We start from the raw sequence: 12,331 nt of genomic DNA, 5'->3' as shown, positions 1-12,331 counted from the left end.
TGTGCTGTTGTTTTAAAATGCTTCATTAAAAAGTGAAGTTAAAAATATTTACCTAAATAGAGAATTAAATAGCAGTAATATTTACCTCTTCATCGTGATGTTTTTTTTAATTAACTGTATTTCCTTCAGTTTTTGCAGCTTCTAGTGACTTTTAATTTGGTTGGAAAATGTTCCTAAACTTTCACGATAAAGGTCACGACCTCTGGTTTATCTGTGTTGTCTCCAGTCGGGGTCTCCTCCCAACCAGACGTCCTCGGAGAACTCCAAAGAGTCTCTCACGGACCCCAGAGCGCCGCAGGAGGAGGACGGCGAGCGTAAGTGACCCAACAACACACTCGTGGGACTCGTGACCCGACCGGTGTCTCCGCAGTGAACGAGGTCCGAGAGAAGGTTCCGTCGCCGCGGCAGCAGGAGGAGAACCAGGAGGACAAGCCGGCGGAGCCGCAGGAGGCGGAGCCTGAGAAGGAGGCGGTGAGTCCTCGCCCTCCTCGTTTAACCTGTCACTCAAACTCACCGTCTCGCCGTCCTCCAGTCGCGCCACGACGAGGTCCAGGCCCGGTTCAAGGCCTACGAGCAGAACCAGGGTCGAGTGGCTCACATCCTGCAGCACTGGGACAGGCACCAGGGCGTGCTGCTGGTCGGGGTCCCCACGGACGAGGCCTCTCTGGGGTCGGACGCCTCGGTGGACAAACCTGTGAGTACATGTGCTTCTAAAGGAGGGGTAGGTGTGCTTGGGAACGTTGTTGAGTTTGATTGACAGTTACAGTCCAATCATCGTTAACCTTAGAATGAGCAGTTGAGTCTCATCATGAAACAAATGTATTTAAAATAAATATCATTTAATCTACAAAACCTTAAAAATATAAAAACATCATAAATATGTTTTTTAAAAACACAAGTGAAATAAACACATTTTTTAAATATATTTTAATTGATTGATTGATTTTATTTGACAGTAGACACACCTTTCTAAAGGTATATAATTCACTGTCACTCAAATAAAATAGTGAAAATTAATTAATATTTTAAAAAAAAATCATTTAATTACATTTTTTTAAAGAAAGTGTAAAATAAAATGTGTGTGTTCTTGCACTGTTTGTGTGTGTGTGTGTGTGTGTCTATGTCTGTGTGTGTGTGTGTGTGTGTGTGTTTGTGTGTGTGTGTGTTTGTGTGTGTCTATGTCTGTGTGTGTGTGTGTGTTTGTGTGTGTCTTTGTCTGTGTGTGTGTGTGTGTGTGTTTGTGTGTGTCTATGTGTGTGTGTGTGTGTGTGTGTGTGTGTGTGTGTGTGTGTGTGTGTTTGTGTGTGTTTGTGTGTGTCTATGTCTGTGTGTGTGTGTGTGTGTGTGTGTTTGTGTGTGTCTATGTCTGTGTGTGTGTGTGTGTGTGTGTGTGTGTGTGTGTGTGTGTGTGTGTGTGTGTGTGTGTGTTTGTGTGTGTTTGTGTGTGTCTATGTCTGTGTGTGTGTGTGTGTGTGTGTGTGTGTGTGTGTGTGTTTGTGTGTGTTTGTGTGTGTCTATGTCTGTGTGTGTGTGTGTGTGTGTGTTTGTGTGTGTTTGTGTGTGTCTATGTCTGTGTGTGTGTGTGTGTGTGTGTGTGTTTGTGTGTGTCTATGTCTGTGTGTGTGTGTGTGTGTGTGTGTGTGTGTTTGTGTGTGTCTATGTCTGTGTGTGTGTGTGTGTGTGTGTGTGTGTGTGTGTGTGTGTATGTGTGTGTGTGTGTGTGTGTGTGTGTGTGTGTGTGTGTGTGTGTGTGTGTGTGTGTGTGTGTGTGTGTGTGTGTGTGTGTGTGTGTGTGTGTGTGTGTGTATATATATAGACTCCCGTCTCCAAGCGGCCCAAGAAGACCAGGATCCACTCTCCGCTCCAGAATCAGTCTCCACACGTCAGCGTCCCTCACGTCGCTCTCAAGCTCAACGGGACAGACTTTCCGAGCTTGTCTGAGATCCTGCAGGGACGCCGCCTGCCTCACCTGGACCAGGTGAGTGCATCACTTCCTGTTTCTCCAGTGACCTCCGACCCCCAGCCACACAACTGTCAGATCACCAGTGTTTTTTTTTCTAGGTGTTGTTTAGTTGTCTTTATTTTATATCCTTTTTATGTAATAACTTACATGAATAACTTAACATGACTTATTTGTAATGTCTTAGTTTGTCAGTTTCATTATTTAGTTTATGTCAGTTTGATTGAAAAGTTATTGTTTCGGTTGTCTTTGGTTTATGACTCTTTTATTTAACAATTTATTGTTTTAGTTGTCTTTATTTTATGTCATTCTAATTAAAGAAGTCATTGTTGTTTTTTTTGTTTTATTAAAAAAAAATCTTTAATTGTCTTTAGTTTATGTAATTTTGATTCAATAAATAATTGTTGTTACTCATTGTTTAGTTGATGTCAGTTTTAACATTATTGTTTAAGTTGTCTTTAGTTTATTCAGTTTTAGTTGCCTTTAGTTTATATAATATTGATTAAATAAATATTTTTTGTCATTGTTTATGTTTTAGTTTATGTCAGTTTAATTCAAAATATATATTGTTTTAGTTGTCTTTATTTCCTTTTTTTCATTTTGTTTAAAGAAGTTATTGTTTTTAGTTTATGTCATTATGATTTAAGGACTGATTGCTTTTGTTGACTTTAGTTAGTTTTATTCAAATAAGTTGTTTTTGTTTGTCATTTTATTAATTAGGTTATTGTTTTTGGTGTGTTTAGTACTGATGTTGTATTTGTTGTCGTTGTTAATGTCGTTTTATTCTTAATGTTTTTTATCATAATATTGTCTTGTTTTTCACTAAGAAACCCATGTGTGTAAGTCTTTCACCCGTGATGGTGTCGTGCGTCAGGTTCTGGACCATCTGGGCATCGGACCCAAGGGTCCCCCCATCCCTCCGCCGGTCAGGTTCGACGTCGTCTCTTACCCCGAGAACCGCGAGCGAGCCTCGGACGAGCCCACCTGCGAGAACTTCCAGTTCCTGAGCCCCTTCGCGGCAGAAGGTCTGACCGAGGAGGCCAAGGACGCGCCGGAGGAAGTGAGTCTCGTCGCTCCGTGACGTTTCCATCGGAGTTTGACTCGAACCGTCCGAGCAGGAGGAGCTTCTGTCGGCGGCCGTGGGTAAGATGGGCGGCAAGGGCGGCATCAAGGAAGCCACCATGGCCAAGGAGAGAGAGAAGAGGGACAGGGACAGCCAGAAGAGCCGCAGACGTCCTTCAGCCAAGCAGAAGACCAAAGGAGCCGACCAGTCCCCGTCAGACGGCGGCCAGCAGGACCAGCTGCAGGCCAGTCTGGAGCTGAAACGCAGCCAGAGGCAAGAATTTTGTCAGATACTTCCATGACACGTGTCTCCTGAACGTTCTCTCCCTCAGACTCCGATTGTTCCGCTGGGTCGTCCCCGCCCACGGGGAGGTCCTCCTGAAGATCTGGTTCTTCTCGGAGTCTTCCGGCACCTTCCAGCAGGTCTTCAACTTCGAGCTGCTGGGGGTCCAGAGCAAGTACCAGCTGGTCTGCAACGGGCTGTCCACCTTCCCGTCCATCTGCCGGAGCCCCCAGTAGGTCCAGGAACGAGCACCGGGATCCGACATACCTCTGCCAAGGAGCTCTCGTGATAAAATAATGTACAACCAACTTGATTTTTGGTTTTGACGACACCTCAAGGTTTTCGGTTTCATTCCCAGGCTCACGGTTCGTCAACAAATTCATTGGTGATTTTGGGCTTTTGTTTTTCTTTGCTATTTTCTAATTGTTAAAGAAAAAACCTTCAAAACTTTCCTGAATCCAGATGGAACTAACATCTGATCATTAGCACTAGTGTTTAAAATGGCCGTCAGTGAATCATGTGTAGAAAACAAAATGTTATTATTAAAAAAAACAAAGCAACAAAAAAGCTAAAAACACTCCTCTGACTGTGGTGCCTTCAAAAGTCTCCGTCAAAATAAAATAATAAAACAGGATAAACTTTAATAGGCCACAAAAATAAAAAATACATCTACTGTTAAACTTTAAATGATGTACAAACACATCAGTGCTGGCAACGTTGTGACCTCCTTGGCAGCGGTATTGACTCCGATTGGCTCCCAAACATAAATGAAGACGAACTGTGGAATCAATATTTTTTGTTTCCTCCTCAGAACCTTGTTTCACTTCAGCAAACACGTGCCGCAGAAGGAGGCGGGGCTTAAGAAGACCTACGTGGCGAAGCCCGGTTACTACGAGTTCGGACCTTTGCTGTGCAGTAAGAACCGAGACCGGTGAGTTCAGGGGTCTGAATCCTTTTTGGAGGGGGGTTGAGTCGCTCCGATTTTTGACCGGGTTTAACTCTTGACCAAAGCGGCACCACAGCAAAAGTTTGCGCCCCTCATAACCCTTGACCTTTTGACCTGGTTGTGTTCCAGATACAAGGAAAACAAACACCCAGACAACCTGGAGAGGCTGCTGATACACAACAACTCCGGCATGGAGGCGGAGGTCCGGTTCCGTTTCCAGGTGGACACTCAGGCCGCCACCTTCATCCTGGACCCGCCGTCCATGAACCTCCAGCCGGACCAGAAGCAGGTGAGTCACCTGGTCCGTCAACACTCTTGAAAACAACCGGTCAACCTCTTTTTTTATGTCCTTCCCTGATAGTGTTTGAGCATCTGGGGCTTCCCGACCAAAGTGGGTCAGATCCAGGACACCCTGCTGTGCTGCATCAGAGACAACCCAGAGATGGTCAGCGTGCCGCTCTCATGCTGGGGGGTCAGACCCGAGCTTGAGCTCGAGGGCAAGCAGCTGCAGTTCGACCGGGTTCTGCTGAACAGGTCAGAAGTGTATCACGATACAGGGTCATAGTGATAAAGTAGTAGCAAGTATATATTTGTAGTATTGTCCAGTACTTGACTCTGGTGTTGTGATAGTGTAGTAACAAGTATATATGTGTAGTATTGTCCAGTACTTGACTCTGGTGTTGTGATAGTGTAGTAGCAAGTATATATGTGTAGTATTGTCCAGTACTTGACTCTTGTGTTGTGATAGTGCAGTAACAAGTATATATGTGTAGTATTGTCCAGTACTTGACTCTGGTGTTGTGATAGTGTAGTAACAAGTATATATGTGTAGTATTGTCCAGTATTTGACTCTGGTGATGTGATAGTGTAGTAGCAAGTATATATGTGTAGTATTGTCCAGTACTTGACTCTAGTGTTGTGATAGTGTAGTAACAAGTATATATGTGTAGTATTGTCCAGTACTTGACTCTAGTGTTATGATAGTGTAGTAACAAGTATATATGTGTAGTAATGTCCAGTACTTGACTCTGGTGTTGTGATAGTGTAGTAGCAAGTATATATGTGTAGTATTGTCCAGTACTTGACTCTGGTGTTGTGATAGTGTAGTAGCAAGTATATATGTGTAGTATTGTCCAGTACTTGACTCTGGTGTTGTGATACTGTAGTAACAAGTATATATGTGTAGTATTGTCCAGTACTTGACTCTGGTGTTGTAGTATTTACAGACCACATGACTCTTGACGAAGTCGTAACTGATTTCATTTGTTTTCAAACCAAAATATGAACAAACATCAGCTTTAAAAGCTGCTGGAGTCACTGTATCCTCTCGTCCTCAGTCATCACCTGGATTTCATACTTCCTTTTGCTGCGGATGACATAATGGCTGCTGCCATCTAGTGGCCGGAAGTTAAATTGCAATACAACAGTGAACGCGATATAAGTATCGATCTTCTCAAAGTGGGCCCTTGTAGCAAAAACTACAATTTTTGAGGGAAAAAAACAGGGAAAGAAAAGATCAGAAACATTTTTAATAACATTTAAAATGTTGTAACTGGTTTTTCAATATTTAAGGTAAGGTAGAACTTTATTGATCCCTCAGGAGGTCTCCTTTGGGAAATAGTTTTTTTCCAATAGCCACAGAAAATACAGCAATTTTTCACAAAAAATAAATCAAAATAAAATAAGAACAAGAACAAAGAGAAATAAAGAGAAAGAACAAGATGATACAATCTTAGTCTAAAGATAAGTATTTGATTTTTTTAGTAATTGAATCTTTTAAAAATAACTATTAATAAATAAATGTATAATATTAATAAAAAATAATAAAAATAAAAATACAGTTTGATTTTCTAATGATTCCTAAATGTATTTTCTAAATTCAATATTTTTTAATCGGTAGCCTTTTTAATTCAATACAAAATGTTAACAGTTAGAATATTGAACAATTTTGTTAAAAAAATCATTTATTATGAGAAATAAAAGTATGTATTTTTTACAAATAATTATTATACTATTTCTCAGTAATAATGTGTATATACATTATTACTGTAGAAACCTATAATGCTCTCCGGTGCAGGTGGGACAGTCGCAGTCTGAACGTGCACAACCGGACGGCTCTGCCGGCCTTCTGGAGGCTCCAGGGTCTGGAGGATCTGGGCGAGGGGTTCAGTGCGCCCCAGGACCACGGCACCGTCCCGCCCTTCTCCACCTTCGCCCTCACGCTGCAGTTCCGCGCCTGCAAGCTGCTGCCGGTCAAGAAGATCATCCGGCTGGAGGTGAGCGAGGGGCGACCTGGAGGCGTTGCCATGACGACACAAACGCTGACTTTCTTGGTTGCAGGTGTCGGACGTGGATAACATTTTTGGAATCACACACACGGAGAACATCCAAGTGACGGCTGAGGGGTACGACATTGCTCTGGACGTCATCCCAGGTCTGATCACCTTTTCTCGTATATAATGTTTTTTGTTGAATGTTGTTTAGTAAGTTTTCGTTCTAACTTAAAGATGCTTCAACTCAAAATTCAAATAAAAAGTAACTTAAATCCAAAAATATATTTTGTTTCTAAAATCAATTATTTTATTTCAATCAATGATGTTTTGAATTGAGAGTATTTTCTTTGATGAAAGTTTTTATTTTATTTTATTTGGGCCACATTATAGTGTATAAGTATAGTTAGTATAGTATTGGACACTTCATTTATATTTAGTAGTTTTGGAAATTATTCATTGAAGTGAAACAACCTTTAAACCCTTTTTATTGAACAGAGAAAAAAAAATCTTAATTTTTCTAGTAATTTTTCTTTACATAGTACGGAAGCTGCCAACTTTTATGTTATTAGATGATACTGAAGTATTACGTTCTTACATGATGATGATGATAGTTGAGTATCATGTAATAACGGAATACTTCAGTATCATGTAATAACTTAATACTTTGGTATCATGTAATAACGTAATACTTCAGTATCATGTAATAACTTAATACTTTGGTATCATGTAATAACGTAATACTTCAGTATCATGTAATAACGGAATACTTCGGTATCATGTAATAATGTAATACTTCAGTATCATGCAATAACGGAATACTTCGGTATCATGTAATAACGGAATACTTCGGTATCATGTAATAACGTAATACTTCGGTATCATGTAATAATGTAATACTTCAGTATCATGTAATAACGGAATACTTCGGTATCATGTAATAATGTAATACTTCGGTATCATGCAATAACTGAATACTTCGGTATCATGTAATAACGGAATACTTCGGTATCATGTAATAACGGAATACTTCGGTATCATGTAATAATGTAATACTTCAGTATCATGCAATAACGGAATACTTCAGTATCATGTAATAACGGAACACTTCGGTATCATGTAATAATGTAATACTTCAGTATCATGCAATAACGTAATACTTTGGTATCATGTAATAATGTAATACTTCAGTATCATGTAATAACTTAATACTTTGGTATCATATAATAATGTAATACTTTGGTATCATGCAATAACGTAATACTTTGGTATCATGTAATAACGTAATACTTCAGTATCATGTAATAATGTAATACTTCAATATAATGTAATACCGTAATACTTTAATATCATGTAATTACAAAATACTTTTAATATCATGTAATTTTTTTTTTTTAAGTATTTTTTTAAATGTTCATTTATTTTTCAAGTAGTATTTTTTTAGTAGTATTTTTTTGTTGGCAGCTCCACGCTTCCTTTTCTTATATTTATATTTATTATTTGGATTTAAAAAAAATTCTCACTTCACTGTGATTGTTTTTTTTTTTTTCTTTTTTTAATCTTTTAATTGAAGCTACTTTCTCTGGATTGAAGCAACTTTAATAATCGTTGACGATGAAAGGACGACCTTCAAGACCTGGTTACACCCCGGGTGTTGCCTGGTCATAATGTTACGGTCACTCTTACTCCTCCAGACGGTCAGCTGGACTTCGGCGTCATCAAGGTGTTTGAGGCGTCCGAGCTCTGCTTGAAGCTGAAGAATCAGGGCAAATACGAGTTCGCCTACAGGTTCGTCCTCGTGCGCACGGACCCGGGTCAGCCCGACCCGGACACCATCTTCACCGTGACCCCTAAAAGTGGAACCCTGGCGCCGCACAAGAAGCCCACGGCGTTCGAGATCGTCTGCAAGCCGGAGTCAGAGGTCACGTTCGTAGAACAGACCATCATACGCTGCCAGGTGAGACTCTCGGGGTCATTCAAGGAGGGGTAGATGCTCCTCAACACCATGTCATCAGGAACGTAGGTGACCTCAAAGTACGTGTCTGTGCCGCAGGTGATCGAACCCAACTGTCCTCCTGAAACCGAGGTCATCGGGTGTCTGAACATCAAAGTGTCCGTCCAGTCCGTCTTCTCCAGGTGAGGTCGAGACGAGCGTTCAGCGAGCGAGGGTCAAAGGTCATCTTGTCTCCAGGTGCGTCATCACGCCGGCGTACGACATCAACTTCGGTCCGCTGGTCTACGGCAGCAAGAGGAGCCAGAGCTTCATCCTGGAGAACAAGGGCTGCTTCGAGACGCGATACAACATGGCCTGGAGCAGCGGAGACATCGCACACACCAAGTCAGCAGCCGCACACGCGTGACGTGACACGGACACACACACACAACGACACACACGTACATGGACAAAGACACACGTAGAGAACGACACGCTCCAAAACTGACAGACACACACAGAGACTTGAACAACACACACCAAAACTGACGTCAACCAAGACACACAAAAACAGATATGAACAAAGACACAAACGCATACACTGAACCACACACACCAAAACAGACATGGACAAAGACGCACACATACAATGAACCACACACACCAAAACAGACATGGACAAAGACACACACATACAATGAACCACACACACCAAAAGAGACATGGATAAAGACACACACATACAATGAACCACACACACCAAAAGAGACATGGATAAAGACACACACATACACTGAACAACACACACCAAAAGAGACATGGATAAAGACACACACATACACTGAACAACACACACCAAAATATACATGGATAAAGACACACACATACAATGAACAACACACACCAAGCAGAAATGGACATAAACACACACATACAATGAACAATAAACCAAAACAGAGATTTACCAAGATCCACACACACACTGAACAACATGAACACAAAACTTACATGGACAAAGACACACACAAACGTCATAATACACACTAGAAATGACATTAAAAAAATAACACACAGATTAAACAGCACACACCAAAACTGGCAAAGACAAATAAACACACTTTAACGACAAACATCAACCAAAACACACAAAAAAAACTAAATGGACAATAACACACATTAAAACTGACAAAGACGAAGACACACACAAAACTACAAACACCTTAAGTGACATCGACAATAGCACACACACTAAACAAACACACACCAAATATGAAATGAACAAAGACACACACATACACAACTAGTCAAAAGTAGAGTTAAAACACAGGTGTTATAAACACTAAAAGACAGAGTTCACCCCTGAGACTCTTCTGGTCCTCAGGTGTCCCCGCAGGAGGCACAGAGAGGCTCAGGCCAAGATGGCGGCAGGTTTAGCTGCTAAAGCCAGAGCCGACTCCACTGCAGCTCAGGTGAGACGACGCGTGACGAGCATTTATGGAGTTTTAAATCTATATATTAGTCAAATAAAAAGATTCATAAAAATCCCAGAAAACAAGAATAAAAGATAAATAATTAGAAAAACAATTAAGCATAATAAAATAATGAATACATGTATTTAAAATGTACTTTTCTTCAATTGAACACAATAACTTAATGGTAAATAAATATTACAATTAGTCTATATATGAATACAAAAACTTTATTTACTTTTAGTTGAGAATTTATTCCAAATTTAAACTATTTTTTTCTGTTATTAGTATTTTTATTCTGTTTCAAAACTTTCTTTTGATTTTTTAAGATTAAGTTGTTTTTTTTTCAATACTTATTTTGGAGGATTTTAAAAACAGTTGTTTTTTTTAACCAAAACGTTATTCTGAGGGTTTATTTGTATTGTATTTTTGATTAATTTTCAATTTTGGGAGGATTAAACATTGTACATTTTTACCATCTTTCTTTATTTAATTTGAAATATTTTGGGGTGATTCAGAAATTAAAAAAAAATCCTGATTGAAATTTAATTTCTAGTATTTTTTGTTCTTTTTCTAAATTAAAAAAAGGTTTATCACGTTTTTTTTCCCCCGACAGCGGATCACGATGGGCGTGTTCTCCGTCTTCCCGAGCTCCGGGATCCTGCAGCCGGCGTCGCACCAGCAGGTGACGGTGGAGTGCGTGGCGGAGCAGCTCGGCAAGTGCAGTCAAGGCATGTTCATCGACATCGGCGACCGCGACCCCTCGGACCACCCGGAGGGGATCCCCTACACGCTGCTGGCCGAGATCTGCAAGCCAGGCATCATCATGGACCTGACCTCCATCTTCGAGGAGCACAACCTGTGCCAGAACAGCAGCCAGCTGTCCTACGAGCACATCTGCAACCAGGAAGGGACCTTCATCGTGGACGAGAGCCGCTTCGTGTTCGCCCGGGTGCTGGTGGGCCGCTGCGGTCAGGCCCGCTTCAAGATCGTCAACAACACCAAGGTGCCCTGCACGCTGGCGCTGGCCATCAACTACTTCGGCATCAAGGTGAGTCGGGTGAGGACACGAGCCGGGACCGGGACCTTGAGAACCTGCACCTTGACTTGCAGCTGTCCACCAACGTGGAGGTCTTCACCATGCCCTCCACCAGCATGACGGTGGCCAGTCAGTCGCACTCCTTCATCGTCATCACCTTCACGCCTCAGGCCATGAACCACTACAGCGCCGTGTTCGAGGCCGTCTTCCTGGAGGGCTCCACCAGGTACTGCAGTGGTCAGTGGTCGGGCTGGACCCCCTGACCACAGAGAGCAGCCAATAGAGTTCGTTCTAATACAAAAAAAAAACATTTTTTATTTGAAAAAACAAAAAAAATAATTTAAGAACTTTTCATAAAAAAATAATTCCTCATGTTCATAATATTTTAGTGATTTAAGTCTTTTTTCCAAAGATTAGATTTTTGTAAATTAAAAAAACTTTTGTTTCTAGATTCAACCTCTTTAGGAATAGAAATAGGAAAACAAAACCATACGTCATGGTTTCAATGGTTTTTATCTTTCTATTATTCAACATTTATTTGTAATTATTTTATTTTTATTATTATTATTGTTAAAATATTTTATTTTTATTAAAATGGTATTTTAATTAAAAAATATATATATATTTTTTTAATTCCCTGGATTCAAGCTCATATATTTAAGATTCTATGTTTGAAAATATAAAAACTTATTCTAGTATAAAATAATGTTTTTATCTTTTTGTTGTTTTAAAATTTAACATTTATATGTATTTAGTCATGACCTATAATATCTTTGTAATTATTATTTAAAAGTTGTTGTTTTTTAAGTTTTTATCAAGTTTCTTTTTCTTAATTACAAAACTTTAAAAAACTGTAAATAATACAAACATTTATTAAAGTACACAACGATGTACCTTCATATACTTTTATGTGTTTAAATTCTTTCCTCATCTGGGATTCAACATGTTTTTATTATTATTATAATGTACCAAATTTTTATTTTGAATTTTAAAGGATACTTTTTTGAAATATTGAATTTGAAAAAATATTTTTTAATTATAAAAAATTGAATATTAAACTCTATGTGTAAAATATATATATACATTTTAATACATTTATTCAACAAATTCTACCTTTTAATTTACTCATTGTTGAAAAAACCCTCACTGCTTAACCATTGTGTTTCATATTTTTAACCCTTGCGTTATCTCAGGGTCAAAGTGACCCGGTTTGTTTTCGGGCCCTTGGGTCACCTTGACCCTGAGATAACACAAGGGTTAAAAATATGAAACAACATGTAAATAAGAATACAATTAAAGGTTCAACATTCAAAATGTTAATTTCAACTGATGTACTTAATATTCTTGGAATTAAAACGTGATTTTAATC

At 39.7% G+C, this 12,331-nt stretch overlaps 1 protein-coding gene across 1 annotated transcript in view; it reads left to right on the top strand.

Annotated features, from left to right (window-relative positions):
• Positions 1-12,331, top strand: part of hydin (HYDIN axonemal central pair apparatus protein) — a 105,240-nt gene that overhangs the window by 76,188 nt on the left and 16,721 nt on the right. The window contains exons 47-64 of the mRNA XM_087797813.1: positions 227-314; positions 371-471; positions 533-694; positions 1,817-1,978; positions 2,835-3,020; positions 3,079-3,296; positions 3,355-3,537; positions 4,117-4,236; positions 4,381-4,540; positions 4,613-4,785; positions 6,329-6,527; positions 6,592-6,685; positions 8,216-8,478; positions 8,575-8,657; positions 8,713-8,859; positions 9,836-9,923; positions 10,540-10,974; positions 11,037-11,188. Coding sequence (XP_087653939.1) covers positions 227-314; positions 371-471; positions 533-694; positions 1,817-1,978; positions 2,835-3,020; positions 3,079-3,296; positions 3,355-3,537; positions 4,117-4,236; positions 4,381-4,540; positions 4,613-4,785; positions 6,329-6,527; positions 6,592-6,685; positions 8,216-8,478; positions 8,575-8,657; positions 8,713-8,859; positions 9,836-9,923; positions 10,540-10,974; positions 11,037-11,188 — 3,014 coding nt within the window. The remainder of the gene's footprint in view (positions 1-226; positions 315-370; positions 472-532; positions 695-1,816; positions 1,979-2,834; positions 3,021-3,078; positions 3,297-3,354; positions 3,538-4,116; positions 4,237-4,380; positions 4,541-4,612; positions 4,786-6,328; positions 6,528-6,591; positions 6,686-8,215; positions 8,479-8,574; positions 8,658-8,712; positions 8,860-9,835; positions 9,924-10,539; positions 10,975-11,036; positions 11,189-12,331) is intronic.

This window comes from Callionymus lyra, chromosome 8 (assembly GCF_982586985.1).
Source record: "Callionymus lyra chromosome 8, fCalLyr1.hap1.1, whole genome shotgun sequence".
Taxonomy (NCBI): Eukaryota; Metazoa; Chordata; class Actinopteri; order Syngnathiformes; family Callionymidae; genus Callionymus; species Callionymus lyra.
Note: the sequence above shows the minus strand (reverse complement) of the source record. Positions and strands in the feature narration are given on the sequence as shown.